Here is a 14339-nt window from a genome sequence, read left to right as displayed (position 1 = left end):
GTTGTTATAAAGAAGAAAGCAAGAAACAACAACAAGGACAAAAAAACACTGACAAGAAATGGAAGTACGGCATATATAAACAAGATTAATTTAATAGGAGAAAATGTCTTCCTTATTTGGAAGCTTCTTGAAGTAAATGCATCATGTTTGCCAAATGAAAATTTTTTATGAAGTGGTTTAATTAATGATGATGATGAAGATGAAAAAACTCAATCATCATTCCAATGAGTTTTCCTTAACAATTTGCTTCCTCCTACAGTAGTTAGGAAGTGCTTTTGGAAACCACAGACTGAAATATAACTACTTGCAAGTCCTCCTTTATGGCTTCCCTGGTGACCCAGTGGTAAAGAATCAACCTGCTAATGCAGGAGACTCAGGTTGATACCTAGTCTGGGAAGATCCCCTGGAGAAGGATATGGCAACCCACTCCAGTATTCTTGCCTGGAGAACTCCATGGACAGAGGAGCCTGGCAGGCTACAGCCCATGGGGTCGCAGTTCAGACACAACTTAGCGACTGAACAACAAGAAGACCTTCCTTAGAGAGATGCTAGATAAGTGTAAGCCTACTGGCACACTTAAGGCAGGTATGATAACCAAGGATGAAACTGTTGGCGCTTTCAGGAAACCACTGGAAAGATGAATAAGTCATTTGCTAACACAGGTTCATAAAGACAACTGCCGCAATTAACAGAATATCAAGTTATTTGAAAAATGCTTTGCATCCTGAGGTCAACTAGCATTTTGTCCATATATATATCCAAAGAGTTAAATTATAGGCAAATGTTTGAAAATGACAGGACGTGAAGAGACAATGTCTTACCTCATCCTTGTACAGTATAGTCGAAACAGGGCAAACAACACAGGCGGTGCCTGAACCAAACATCTCCCTCACCCGGTTCTCCTCCACAGCGGTGGTCAAGTCATCCATGGTGAGGTATCTCTCTGATACCTTAAATTCACCCTGTTTGGAACAGAAATAAAAACAAATATAATTCAAGAGGGAGGGGACATATGTATACCTAGGGCTGATCCATGTCATTTTGCAGAAAAAAACAACAAAATTCTGTAAAGCAATTATCCTTCAATTAAAAAATAGAGCTGTATTAAGTGACTGACCATGCACTATATTTGTATATATTTTATATGTTCATATTGGATTGCGCCTTTGTATGATAAAAGTTCAGATGACATTTCGTTTTTTACACGAGATTTCTTTTTTATGTGATGCCAAAGATGTTTGAAAATGCTCTTAAAATATCTTCCTTTTGGGAAGTTTATTTGAGAAAATATAATAAAAGTAAAAAATAGATTATATATACACATATATATTTAAGGAACAGACAAGCAAAAAATGCCCTGAGGTACAGACCTTTCTACTTTACCTTCTGACTGAACTGAAACAATGTCATAATCATGTTTAGAAAGAAAAGCTGGAAAGAGTGACATCATCTTTTCGGAAACACACCAAGATGCTAAGCAACCTACTCCAAGGTCACAGCATCTCTAAATGAGATGATCAGAATATAAAGTATCAGATTAGCATGATAGAGTACACAGTATATTTTAATACTTGCTTTCTTTTCTGCCTTTTGTTTGTTATCATGGCCAAAGTTTCACAAGCTGATGCTCTCGAATGTTACTTAATGTGTGTCCCAAACCCTTTTTATCATAAGACAAAGTACATTATTATCTAATATTAATAATTATAGCCACTATTTATTGAGCATCAGTTACACAGCGCGTTCTCTAATTTTTAAGATGGGTCAGTTCAGTTCAGTCGCTCAGTCGTATCCAACTCTTTGCGACCCCATGAACCGCAGCACGCCATGCCTCCCTGTCCATCAAACTCCGAGAGCCCACCCAAACCCATGTTCATCGAGTCGATGATGCTATCCAACCATCTCATCCTCTGTCGTCCCCTTCTCCTCCTGCCCTCAATCTTTTCCAGCATCGGGGTCTTTTCCAATGAGTCAGCTCTTCGCATCAGGTGGCCAAATATTGGAGTTTCAGCTTCAACATCAGTCCTTCCAATGAACACCTAGGACTGATCTCCTTTAGGATGGACTGGTTGGATCTCCTTGCAGTTTAAGGGACTCTCAAGAGTCTTCTCCAACACCACAGTTCAAAAGCATCAATTCTTTTGTGTTCAGCTTTCTTTATACTCCAACTCTCACATCCATACATGAACACTGGAAACATCATAGCCTTGACTAGACGGACCTTAGTCGACAAAGTAATGTCTCTGCTTTTTAATATGCTGTCTAGGTTGGTCATAACTTTCCTTCCAAGGAGTAAGCGTCTTTTAATTTCATGGCTGCAATCACCATCTGCAGTGATTTTGGAGCCCTCCAAAAATAAAATCTGACACTGTTTCCACTGTTTCCCCATCCATCTGCCATGAAGTGATGGGACCAGATGCCATGATCTTAGTTTTCTGAATGTTGAGCTTTAAGCCAACTTTTTCACTCTCTTCTTTCACTTTCATCAAGAGGCTCTTTAGTTCTTCTTCCCTTTCTGCCATAAGGGTGGTGTCATTTGTATATCTGAGGTAATTGATATTTCTCCCAGCAGTCTTGATTCCAGCTTGTGCTTTCTCTAGCCCAGCGTTTCTCATGATATACTCTGCATATAAGTTAAATAAGCACGGTGACAATATACAGCCTTGATGTACTCCTTTTCCTATTTGGAACCAGTCTGTTGTTCCATGTCCAATTCTAACTCTTGCTTCCTGACCTGCATATAGGTTTCTCAAGAGGCAGGTCAGGTGGTCTGGTATGCCCATCTCTTTCAGAATTGTTCACAGTTTATTGTGATCCACACAGTCAAAGGCTTTGGCATAGTCAATAAGGCAGAAATAGGTGTTTTTCTGGAACTCTCTTGCTGTTTCAATGATCCAATGGATGTTGGCAATTTGATCTCTGGTTCCTCTGCCTTTTCCAAAACCAGCTTGAACATCTGGAAGTTCACGGTTCACATATTGCTAAAGCTTGGCTTGGAGAATTTTGAGCATTACTTTACTAGCGTGTGAGATGAGTGCAATTGTGCGGTAGTTTGAGCATTCTTTGGCTTTGCCTTTCTTTGGGATTGGAATGAAAACTGACCTTTTCCAGTCCTGTGGCCACTGCTGAGTTTTCCAAATTTGCTGGCATATTGAGTGCAGCACTTTCACAGCATCATCTTTCAGGATTTGAAATAGCTCAAGTGGAATTCCATCCCCTCCACTAGCTTTGTTCGTAGTGATGTTTCCTAAGGCCCACTTGACTTCACATTCCAGGATGTCTGGCTCTAGGTGAGTGATCACACCATCGTGATTAGGTCATGAAGATCTTTTTTGTACAGTTCTTCTGTGTATTCTTGCCACCTCTTCTTAATATCTTCTGCTTCTTTTAGGTCCCTACCATTTCTGTCCTTTATTGAGCCCATCTTTGCATGAAATTGTTCCCTTGGTATCTCTAATTTTCTTGAAGAGATCTCTAGTCTTTCCCATTCTGTTGTTTTCCTTCTTTGCATTGATAGCGTAAGGTGGGTATTATCACCCTATTTTACAGATGAGAAAATTAAGGTTCAAGGATGTTCAGTGACACCCCTGAAGCCTCACAGCCAGGAAATGGCAGAAACTGGATGTGAACTCAGGTCTGATCTGACTGACTCCAAATCCTCTTTATACTGTGTCTTTTATGGAGTAGAAACAGGGGCTGAGTTTAAATATCTGAAATATTTCATTATTTTAAAACATACATAGGTAGCATATTTGAGAAATTACACTGTGTACTTTTTCCCCTAATTTCACTGATTCAATTGAATTTACAACAGTAATCCTCTTCTTTCTCTCTGATGCCGTTTCAGGTTGAGTTTCATCACAGAATTATTGGTACACCCTCTCATCAACTTCCACTGAATTATTTGAACATCTGCTCAAGGATAGGAAGTGGGGGAAAAAAAAAACCCTGATGCTTTTAAGCTGTGTTTAAACTATCTGTTTCATACTCATTCTTTGATCTGTTTAATTCTCATTCTTTGTTAATAGTTAAAGCTCAAAAAAAAAAAAAAAAAGCTGGTCAAGAGGCTATATGAATTAAGGGCAGCAAAGAATGGGTACTTTAAGTAAGAAGAGAGCATTTTTTTTAATGTACAAGTCCACAACAGATACAAATGGAAATCACCGCCCTTGGCAAGATTCAAACCATTAGAAGACTGCTTCGTGCTGTAAGTATATTTGGAAAGATAAAAAAAAATATGCCTGCAATAGAAATGTGGCTTTTTGTAAGTTTCAATTTATCTCAGTCTGCAACTGCAATTAAGTCGTACAAAGGTAAGTAAATAAATAAATAAGTAAACTCCAGAAAATCAGCCAAGTTAAAGCTGAGTTTTATGTTCTGGAAAAGAAAAAAAAATAATCTCCTGTAAATAAACAGAATTGTTTTTCCTCTCCTCAGCCTCCTTTATCTTTGGACAATTTTCCCCTGTCTGGCAAATACTGGTAACCCCCCACATGCCTCTTGGCGTGTATGTCTCACAGTTTTAAAAATAAATTATAGCTAAGAAGTCAAGAAAAAACTTCCTCCATAATAACCTATTTTTCATGCTAGCAAATCATTAGTGTGGGAAAGCATTTCCACTTGCAACTTGTCATCAAACCTTCTGTACTTGGTTGATTTTTCTCTTTAATGAAACAAAAATTACTGAGCTTGGAAAATACATCTTTCCAATTGCAAACATATTTAGGACAGGGCAAGCTGTTTGAAATTATACCAACAGTCTGTAAATGTCATGCCCAATGTGCCAGCCAGCATGTGGCAGTTGGGTCTTGTCTACTTCAGGGTTTTGTAGAATTATTTATAGCACATTTTCTCTACTTCCAAAGCCTTTTCCAAAGAAACTGTACTCTCCTAGACATGTGTATTTCTAAACATTTGTCCTATTAACACTGTTTGACCACAGTATGTTCAAAGCCTTTTCTTGTCCCCTGGAGACCATTTTAACACATGGGTCAAAAGTCCCATCCAAGAATCTTTGCCAGCTTAACCAACTCATTCAATATTCATCTTGAATATGCGAAGTCATTTCCAATACCGAATGGTTTAACAGACTTGCCTGTGTCATGTGAATCAGAAAGGCTACTGAAAACAACTTTATATTTTCTTGAGTGTTTAGATTTTAAAAGGCTGGCAAAAAGGAAGTACACGGAGGATAAACCAGGTGAATTAATAGGAGACACCTGGCATAAAGCTTGAGTCTAGTACTAGAATACTTCTTCACTAGGACAACTTGTTAAACTGGTTTCTGCCTGCCCTTCCCTATAAACAGTACTTATTTGATAGTCTTGCCAAGACAGTCCTTCTAGAAGAGTTCTTTTCACTCAAGTTATGATTTAAAGATAAGATAACGTTGGTTGGAACTACAGGAGATCATTTCAACACTAAGCTGGACTTATTCTGATTCCTTTTTATTTCATGCTTTTATAAAAGGGGTTCATGAAAAAAAAATAAAAAATAAAAGGGGTTCATGCCAAAGGTACTCACCCACTTGTGTGCCAAGTCCAGGATGCTCTGCCTCGTCACTCCTGGAAGAATGATGCCATCTAGCGGAGGAGTTGCCAGTTCTTCTTCTATCAATTAGAAATTGGAATAGTTTCAAACTTTATTAGATGCTTTCCTAAACAACAATCACTTCTTGTTATTTTTAAAAACACTTCCTGTTATTTTTCTGGTAACAAACACGAAAAGGGGGCCACTGTTCTGTACTGTCAAATTTTCCAAATCAACTCACACTTCAGGTAGATCCTTATATTTTCTTTAAAAGAAAAAAAAATGCAGAAAAAAAAAAAAACAAGAAAGAAAATCAGTCATCCTTCTGCTGTTTAGTCACAAAGCTGTGCCGGACTCTCTGCAACACCATGAACTATAGCCCACCAGGCTCCTCCAGGTCCATGGGATTTTTCAGGCAAGAATACTGGAGTGGGTTGCCATTTCCTTCTCCAAAGGATCTTCCTGCCCAGGGGCTGCACCTGCATCTCCTACATTGGCAAATGGATTCTTTATCACTAAGCCACCAGGGAAGCCCCATCAGTCATTCTACCCCCTTCAATTTATCCTTAACCAGTGAAAAATGAGATGGTTTCCCACTAACAAACAATAAGAGTTATGAAATACTCCAAAGAGCAACATTCCAAAAGTCAAAAAACATTCCAACTGAAGAACAATCCAAAAGTCAAAAAACATTGCAAAGTCAAAAAGATTAAAGCTGGTTGTGATTAGGAAAATGTAGGTAGACTCTTATCCAGAAACTCTGGGCATTACCAAACCTTCTAAGAGTACTGTGGGGTAACCCTGTCCCAAGAGGTATGCATGCCCACTCAGGCTGTCCCTGCTCCCACACTGGCCTTGACAACTCTATCCAGAGTGGCATTCAGCCATGGAGGAGCATCCACATCAGGTATGGAGATGTTGACCTCAGCCTCTGAAATGTGAATGTAATGCATGCAGGGTGGGCTCAGGCGTGTATATGCCTAACAAAGAAAACATAAAGAAGAAAAAAAGAAATCCAAACAATAAAATAACACTCCATGGGTGACCCACAGGGCCAAAGCCAAGACACTGGTCTAGTAGGAGAATGACTGCAGACACTCCCAACCGCAGTGCAAGTGGGCATGATGACCTGTCTACAAGACTCAGTGTGGGGCTTCCCTGGGGGCCTAGCAGTTGAGAATTTGCCTGCCCATGCAGGGAACATAGGTTCAATCCCTGGTCGGGGAAGATCCCACAAGCCATGGGACAATTAAACTAAGCCAATGTGCCTTAACTACTGTCTGAGTGCCACAGCTACTGAAGTTCATGCGCCTGGAGCCTGTGCTCCACAATAAGAGAGGCCATCCCCCTGAGAAGCCTGTGCACTGAACAAATAACCCCCGCTCACAGCAACAAAGACCCAGTACACCCAGAAATAAATAAATCTTACAAAAAAAAAAAAGAGTGTGGCACACCAGCCAACAGCCTCCTTCCAGAAGGATGCCTCTGGTACTCAACATTCCCCTTCCTCCTCACCTCTGGCACCCAGGAAGCTGAATCTAGTGAGAAATTCGAGCCTTCAACAATCACGTTATATAGATGTGGAACCTTACAATAGATGTGTTGCTTGTCATGTGTCTGCAGAGGACTTCACAAGGGATGCTGTAAAGGACCACTGGGTAGCAAAAGTTGGGTAGAAGTCAGTCTTTGAACTCCAGAGCCGCTTGATGCAGCCTGAAAGGACTTCAGAGATCACCTAGTGCAGTCCTGTTTTCCAGAAGGAGAAACTGAGGCTGAAGAAACATGTGACTTCCCAAGGTTGGTGACACTGGGGAACACTGTCAGCGCTCAAGTCTCTCAACACTGTGGCCACCATCCTTTCTTTTTGCAGACTGTGCTCTGGACTCATCCACTCCACTGTGGCCACATGAGACGTCCCCAACAACAACACAGCTCTCTGGAATGCCAAGACTTTATGTTTACTCCTGTGTCCCCAAAACTCAATAAGATGCCTGGCCTGGAGTGATATGTAATACATGTTTTTGAGTTAAAAAAAAAAAATCCTCTTTGTTAGGGTATAGCAGTATGATTTCTTTGAATTTTGAGTCAAAAAATCATCTGCTGAAAACCACTGTTTCAAAAGAAGAAAATTTGTTTTTGGCAATGTTTTGGGGGCTACTTTGATCTCAAGATAAACACGTGTTTTGCAATAGCAAGCAAGCTGGATATATGGATGTACGGATCTACATGTGTATGCACATATACACCCCACACATATAAACAAACAATTCTAGTGTCCCCAAACCGGACCTCTCCTAAAGCTTGCTGGGCTCTAAGACCATGTGCTAAGTCATTCAGTCGCGTCCAACTCTTTGTGACTTCATGGACTGTAGCCCACCAGGCTCCTTTGTCCATGGGATCCTCCAGGCAAAAATACTGAAATGGGTTGCCATGCCCTTCTCCTAAGACTGCATAGAGTTCAATGAAAACAGTGGCCCTGCGTGGGCAAATGCAGTTTTGTGAAACATATGTAACACCCAAATCTGTAACCACTAGCCTGAGGTCAAGGAACAGAACATCTGCTTCTCTGGTTGCCAGACAGAGATGATGACATGACAACATTTGGGTGAGAAATATTCATTTTCCTCTGCAACCACAAACAAGCTTACAAGAGCCAGAATGAGCTCCAGATTGCTCAACAGGAGGAAAACAGAGCCTACGAACGCAGCTTGTTTTTGACAGAGAAATCATTTGGGGGAGATGAAGAGTTTAGAAGCAATGACAGCAGGATTCATCTGACTTCCCAAATTCAAGCACTAATGGGAACCAGGAATGTGGGTTTGTGTTAACGACCCAAACACCAACAGAACAATCATTCATTCATTCAACAATATATACTGAGCATCTATCAGTATCAGTGTCAGCATCAGTGCCACTGGCCATTCTAAGTATGAGGGATACAGCAGGGAACAAAATCGATGTAACTCCTTGCTCACTTTCTAATGGGCAGAGGCAAACAATTATATTAAATAGCATGTTAAGCAATGGAAGGGGAAAAAAAGAAGGTGATAGGGAGTGTTGGGGAGAGAGTTTAAGATTTGTATTAAGGTATCCAAGAAAAGGCTTACTGAGAATGGGGTGTGTGGCAAAGACTTGAAGGAGGTGAGTGAGCAGCCACCCAGCAAGAGTACTCTGAGCAGAGCTGGTGTAAATGCATCCCAAACTCCCTGTGAAATCCAACCACGACAATCCCATCTTACTTTCATAGTAGTTCCAGTGTCTAGTATTAGATAATACTGCTTTCTCAACAGTGAACAGTGTGTATGTCATATGACTCATCAATGAAATAATACAGAATTGGGGGCCATGTGATCTTACAATCAGGGCTGCAGTGATGGAATCAAAACCTACATGAAGAGACACTCAAAAAGGACCTACTGTATAGTACAGGGAACTCTACTCAGTGTTGTGATAACCTATAAGGGAAAAGAATTTTAAAAAGAATGTAAACATACACACACACACACACACACACACACACACACACTGAATCACTTTGATATACACCTGAAACTAACCCAACCTTGTAAATCAACTACAGTTTAAAAACAAAACCAAAAAACCCATGAGTTCCAAGCCAAGCGTCACAAGATAGGGCACAGCGCTGTGGCAGCTACCTTGGCCCAGAGGAATGGTGAGCGGGTGCTCATGGAAAGAACTCTGCTTGTAACTCTTATTGCAAAGCTTTTTGGGGAAAAAAACTCAATATTTTGCTAATTTTCAACGCATTATTCTTTGTCTTTTCCTAAAGCCACACAGTATAAATCAAAGTTACTAGAGTTGCTGCAATGTCTGTTTCCTTTTTAAGCCCAAAGATTGTTCCTGACATTTCCCTCACTCCTCTCAGAATACTGTTCAAACATTTGTTCCATTTCCTTTCTCCTTACTTTAAATTTTATCTGATCTGTCAGTGAACACCCTCAAATTGAAGGAACATCTTCACATTAAAACTATACTTTTCTCAGGCAACCATAACCTGAATAGGAACTCTCAAGGTCTTGTATATTTTATAAGAGCCAGAAGACAAATTCATTCAATTCTCTTCTGACCTTTAAAAGCCATGGAAATGGTTCATGATTATTGTTTGCATAACGGGTCATTTTTCACCAGGACAGTTTCTGGTGTTTCTGGTTAAATCGTGTAGCTCTGATTCAGACTGTGCTTAAATCCTGACATCTCCCGTCCATAAATAAGGATGGTACCACTTCTGTATGAGGTCACTGGTTTTGTTTGGGGTTGCGTGGGTTTTCTTGGCGATGGGGATGGCAGTGGGTAGATGGAAAGAATGAACTGAATCAATTTATTATCTCCTATGTACAGAGTTCAACAGTGGCTGTCAACTTTCAGGCACAGCTTTTGATATATGTCATATGTAATAACTCCAATTTAGAAATCACAAATATTCCAGTACAAATTGTGTTTTCAAGAGTGTCAACTACAAACAGCCAGGTATGGAAGGACAAACATAATCTATATCTGGCTTTTCATATGCCAAGGGTTACCAAGGATCAACCCCAGAACATGGTGTACTCACCACACCTGTTTATTCTCACTGTGACTGGAATATAAGGCTCATTTTGTGATTCTCTGAAAGCAGTGCTCAAATTAGCTCTGAAGTCAGCCACATCTGAATCACCATTTCCCTCTATTTGTAGCCAAATAACAAAAGAGCAAGAGGCTACTATATCTGCTTTAAAATTAAAATTTCATTTAAAATCTGAATTAAAACCAATCCCAAGATTTCAGCAGTATTAGGTTGGTCAAAAAATTGTTTGAACTCAACTCAATCTTCGGAAACTTATCATTTTACATTTGGGCTTTCCCTGGTGGCTCAGACTGTAAAGAATCTGTCTGCAATGCAGGAGACTCAGGTTCGATCTCTGGTTTAGGAAAATCCCCTGGAGAAGGGAATGGCTACCCACTCCAGTATTCTTGCCTGGAGAATCCCATAGACAGAGGAGCCACATTTGGAAACTTATCATTTTACATTTCTAGTCTGTGGTTTCTGCCAACTAATTTAAAAGAAAAGAACTGCAAAGAAGGAAAGTGAGCATTCAGGATATTAAAGGTAATAAAGAAGTACTGATTTTTGTAATAGACATATATTAATGGTCTTAAATGAACCACAATCTACATACAATCCCCAAATTAAGACCAATTTGCCCTAAAAACGGTGTCCTTTATTCAAATAGAGCTCCAGTGTAAACCTGGAAGGCTTCTAATGTATTATCAAAATACGTAGAAAGGGCAATGATTGTTACATGAATTACAACAAGAGCATGCACTAAATTTCGTATCAGTAGAAAGAGTAGACTATGTTTATCACTACAGTGTCTTATACATAGTATATGGTAAATGACCACAGGCTTCCCCAGTGGCTCAGACGTGAAGAATCCACCTGCTATGGAGGAGGGGTGGGTTCAATCCCTGGGTTGGGAAGAGTCCCTGGAGGAGAACATGGTAACCTACTCCAGTATTCTTGCCTGGGAAATGCCACGGGCAGAGAAGCCTAGCGGGCTACAATCCATGTGGTCACAAAGAGTCAGACATGGCTGAAGCAACTGAGCATGCATGCATACATGGTAAATGATCACTGAAATAATCAGATCAGAAAAATGATAAGATAATAAAAGGATAAGGAAGCACATTTTCAAACAGTGGAGATTTAAATTCCTTAAATTGACAACTCAAAAGTAAGTACATCTAAAGCCAAAAAACAAAGCCAAAAATCTTTGTAAATACTGTAAACTTAAACTCATGTATACTTGGACAGCAAAAGCACAGAAAATCTTAAGATCTTGGAAGTGTGCTACTTGTTCTCTTGTTTTAAGGTTTTAGTTATTTTCTCTCCAATCCCACTGAAAATGATTGAAAAATAGCAGAGAGCTGAAATCTGGGTGGATTACCTCCATCTTCATTTATCCAATAAAGAAAAAGATTCATAGTTCCAACTTCAGTTATTTGATTATCTTCTCCATAGAGCCACAGAACCTGCTGACATGCATTTTCCACGGCTTCACATTGGGCAAAAAGAGATGAGCCATAATTCCTTTTAAGAAAGAGGAAACACATGATTATGACTATACTTCAGCCCCTACCTCCCAGCAAGTCTTTAATTCAAGCATGGATGTAGTCAATGTACTAGGTTCTTAATTATATATCCTCTCCAGTTAACTGCATAATATTAGAGGAAACACATTAGAGAATCTACATGGTCTAACTGCATTCATTTGGGAGAGAGAGATCAAAGAAAAATTGTGCAATTCTAACTTGAAAAAAGAGAACACAGGTGAAGAGCCAAGTCAACAACACTTAAAAGTTACTATTTTTTTCACATGCCAATCAATTTTACGTGAATTACTTCATTTTGGAGGCGTGCTACTTTTTCCCTTTGTTCTAAGGTTCTAGTTCTTTTTACTGGAGAAGACCGTGATGCTGGGAAAGATTGAAGGCAAAAGGAGAAGAGGGCAGCAAAGGATGAGCTGGTTAGATAGCATCACTGACTCAGTGGACACGAATCTGAGCAAATTCTCGGAGATAGTGAAGGACACAGAAGTCCAGTGTGTTGCAGTCTATGCGGGTCGCAAAGAGTCAGACATGACTTAGTGACTGAATAAGAATATTTCATTTAAACCCCACAAAACACTATTGAGTTAGCCACGATCATTAGTCCCATGGTTCAGATGAGAAACTGAGGCTTAGAGAAGTAACTTATATCAAGTTATATCTATTAATTAGCAGAGCACCAACTCCATGCTCTAACTAGTACCTTTCAATATAATCAAGAAATACCTATTGCTCAATGTCTAAATTCCCTAAAAGTGAGACAAGAGGCCAAAAATCCTTATTTTAACCAAAAAATATTCCAAAAGCCTGTTTTTCTCAATCAATACTATTCACTTTGGATTATTCAAAGGAACATGGCATATCTTCCTGGAATGACAATGTAGTTTCTAATAGTAATTTATTTACTCATTCATTCATTCATTACCTGACTCCTAGAAGTTTAAGTAAACTCGGTAGGGGAGCACTTTCCTCTGTGAGTCCGAGTGTAAGATACAATTGACATTTAACACACACAGACACACACATACACACAGCTTGTGGAGAATAAATTTAAACTCAAGAGACAAGAAATTTAGATATATTGGAATTGACTCTTTTTAAAGAAGATATATTTTGACAAATGGTCTATCATTTGGAAGGAGAAATGACTTCTAAATTAAACAGAAATATTAATGCTTTTTATACCTTAAAAGTTTATTTGGCGTTCTTGTCTGGAGAATCCCAGGGATGGGGGAGCCTGGTGGGCTGCCGTCTACGGGGTCGCACAGAGTCAGACACAACTGAAGCGACTTAGCAGCAGCAGCAGCAGCAGTTTCATTCATAATGATGCCTAGCTCTCACTATCCTCATTAATGAGTTCTCCAATTATATGTTGCCTTAGGAGAAAAGAATTGGGGCTTCCCTGGTGGCTCAGAGGGTAAAGCGTCTGCCTGCAATGCAGGAGACCTGGGTTTGATCCCTGGGTCAGGAAGATCCCCTGGAGAAGGAAATGGCAATCCACTCCAGTACTCTTGCCTGGAAAACCCCATGGACAGAGAAGCCTGGTAGGCTATAGTCCATGGGATCACAAAGACTCAGACACAACTGAGCGGCTTCACTTTCACTTTAGGAGAAAAGGAAGTAATATTTTAAATTTATCCTTTATTAAATGAGAAAAGTATGCAGTAGAATACAAAATATGAATCAATGCTTTAGATAAAACATGAGAGTCCTCAAATATATGTGATGCTTGTTTGCCTTTCTATGCTCCTGGCTGTATAATTCACTTTCCTTGGCTTTTAGAAGATATCAGCAAACAAGCTTGAAAGCACTCCTCTATGACAGTCAGGACTAGGAAAAAACCCTAGACCCATCCTTGGACTATGAAGCCCCAAGAAGTACACAGAAACAATCAAACATACTACCAAAAAATTAATGTTATTGTTACTTTCCACAAAATACCCACCTAGGCCTTTTAAATGATCTCTTTTATATCTGGGCAAGATTAAATTTTTAGTATTTCCTAAGTCAAAGTGTAACTTAAACACAGAAGCCATATATCCCAGTGGCTACATGCCATTCTCATCTGCACAGCTTCTCTTCTCTTCCCACTATGCCCTCTTGGGCCCTTCCTATGCAGCCAAGTCATTCTGCTTGGGTTGACAATCATAGCATCCTGCCCCTACCACAAATGAAGAAAAGGGTGGGCAAGTAACTAAGTTGCTCATAAGTTCTTCTTTGAGTTTACTCACTCATTCATTTCAATGTACAAAACCCTTTGAAATTTTCTCCTTTTCTCCCTTTGAGAATGGTGGCAGCTTGTCTGCTATGATGCTGGGTCTCTTGTATCCATGATCACCAGCCTTCAAAGCAGAAGACATCTGAATTAGGAGAGCCTTAGGCTAACGCATAGCCAGAAGCTTTGACAAGAGATGGGGGAAGGATGGAAAGAGAGGGAAAAGGAGAGAAGAGAGAGACTGGGGTGGATGTAGCATGAGCAGCACATATGCAAGGGCAAAGCAATCTAGTGACAATGATTAGAGCTCTTATTGATCCACAGCTACCATGAGCCAACATGAGCCATAGCTAACATGAGCCAGTCAATCCCTTCTCTACTCAAGATGGATTGAGCTAGTTTTCTGATCTGTAACTCAAAGACTAGTGACTAATAACTGAAGTATTCTAGAAAGCTATGGTATTGAAACAGACATCATACAATCTGGGGA

The 14339-nt window shown here is 39.8% G+C and overlaps 1 protein-coding gene across 4 annotated transcripts in view; it reads right to left on the bottom strand.

The window, feature by feature from the left end:
- The window catches only part of BCAT1 (branched chain amino acid transaminase 1), a 124743-nt gene that overhangs the window by 20324 nt on the left and 90080 nt on the right, over window positions 1-14339 (bottom strand). For all 4 annotated transcript variants that reach the window (XM_019961447.2, XM_019961445.2, XM_019961446.2 and 1 more), the window contains exons 7-9: window positions 11475-11617; window positions 5524-5609; window positions 822-962 (exon numbers count right to left, since the gene is read on the bottom strand). In XM_019961447.2, coding sequence (XP_019817006.2) covers window positions 822-962; window positions 5524-5609; window positions 11475-11617 — 370 coding nt within the window. The remainder of the gene's footprint in view (window positions 1-821; window positions 963-5523; window positions 5610-11474; window positions 11618-14339) is intronic.

Source organism: Bos indicus, chromosome 5 (assembly GCF_029378745.1).
Source record: "Bos indicus isolate NIAB-ARS_2022 breed Sahiwal x Tharparkar chromosome 5, NIAB-ARS_B.indTharparkar_mat_pri_1.0, whole genome shotgun sequence".
Lineage (NCBI taxonomy): Eukaryota > Metazoa > Chordata > Mammalia > Artiodactyla > Bovidae > Bos > Bos indicus.
The sequence above is the reverse complement of the archived record's forward strand: the minus strand, read 5'-3'. Positions and strand labels throughout refer to the sequence as shown.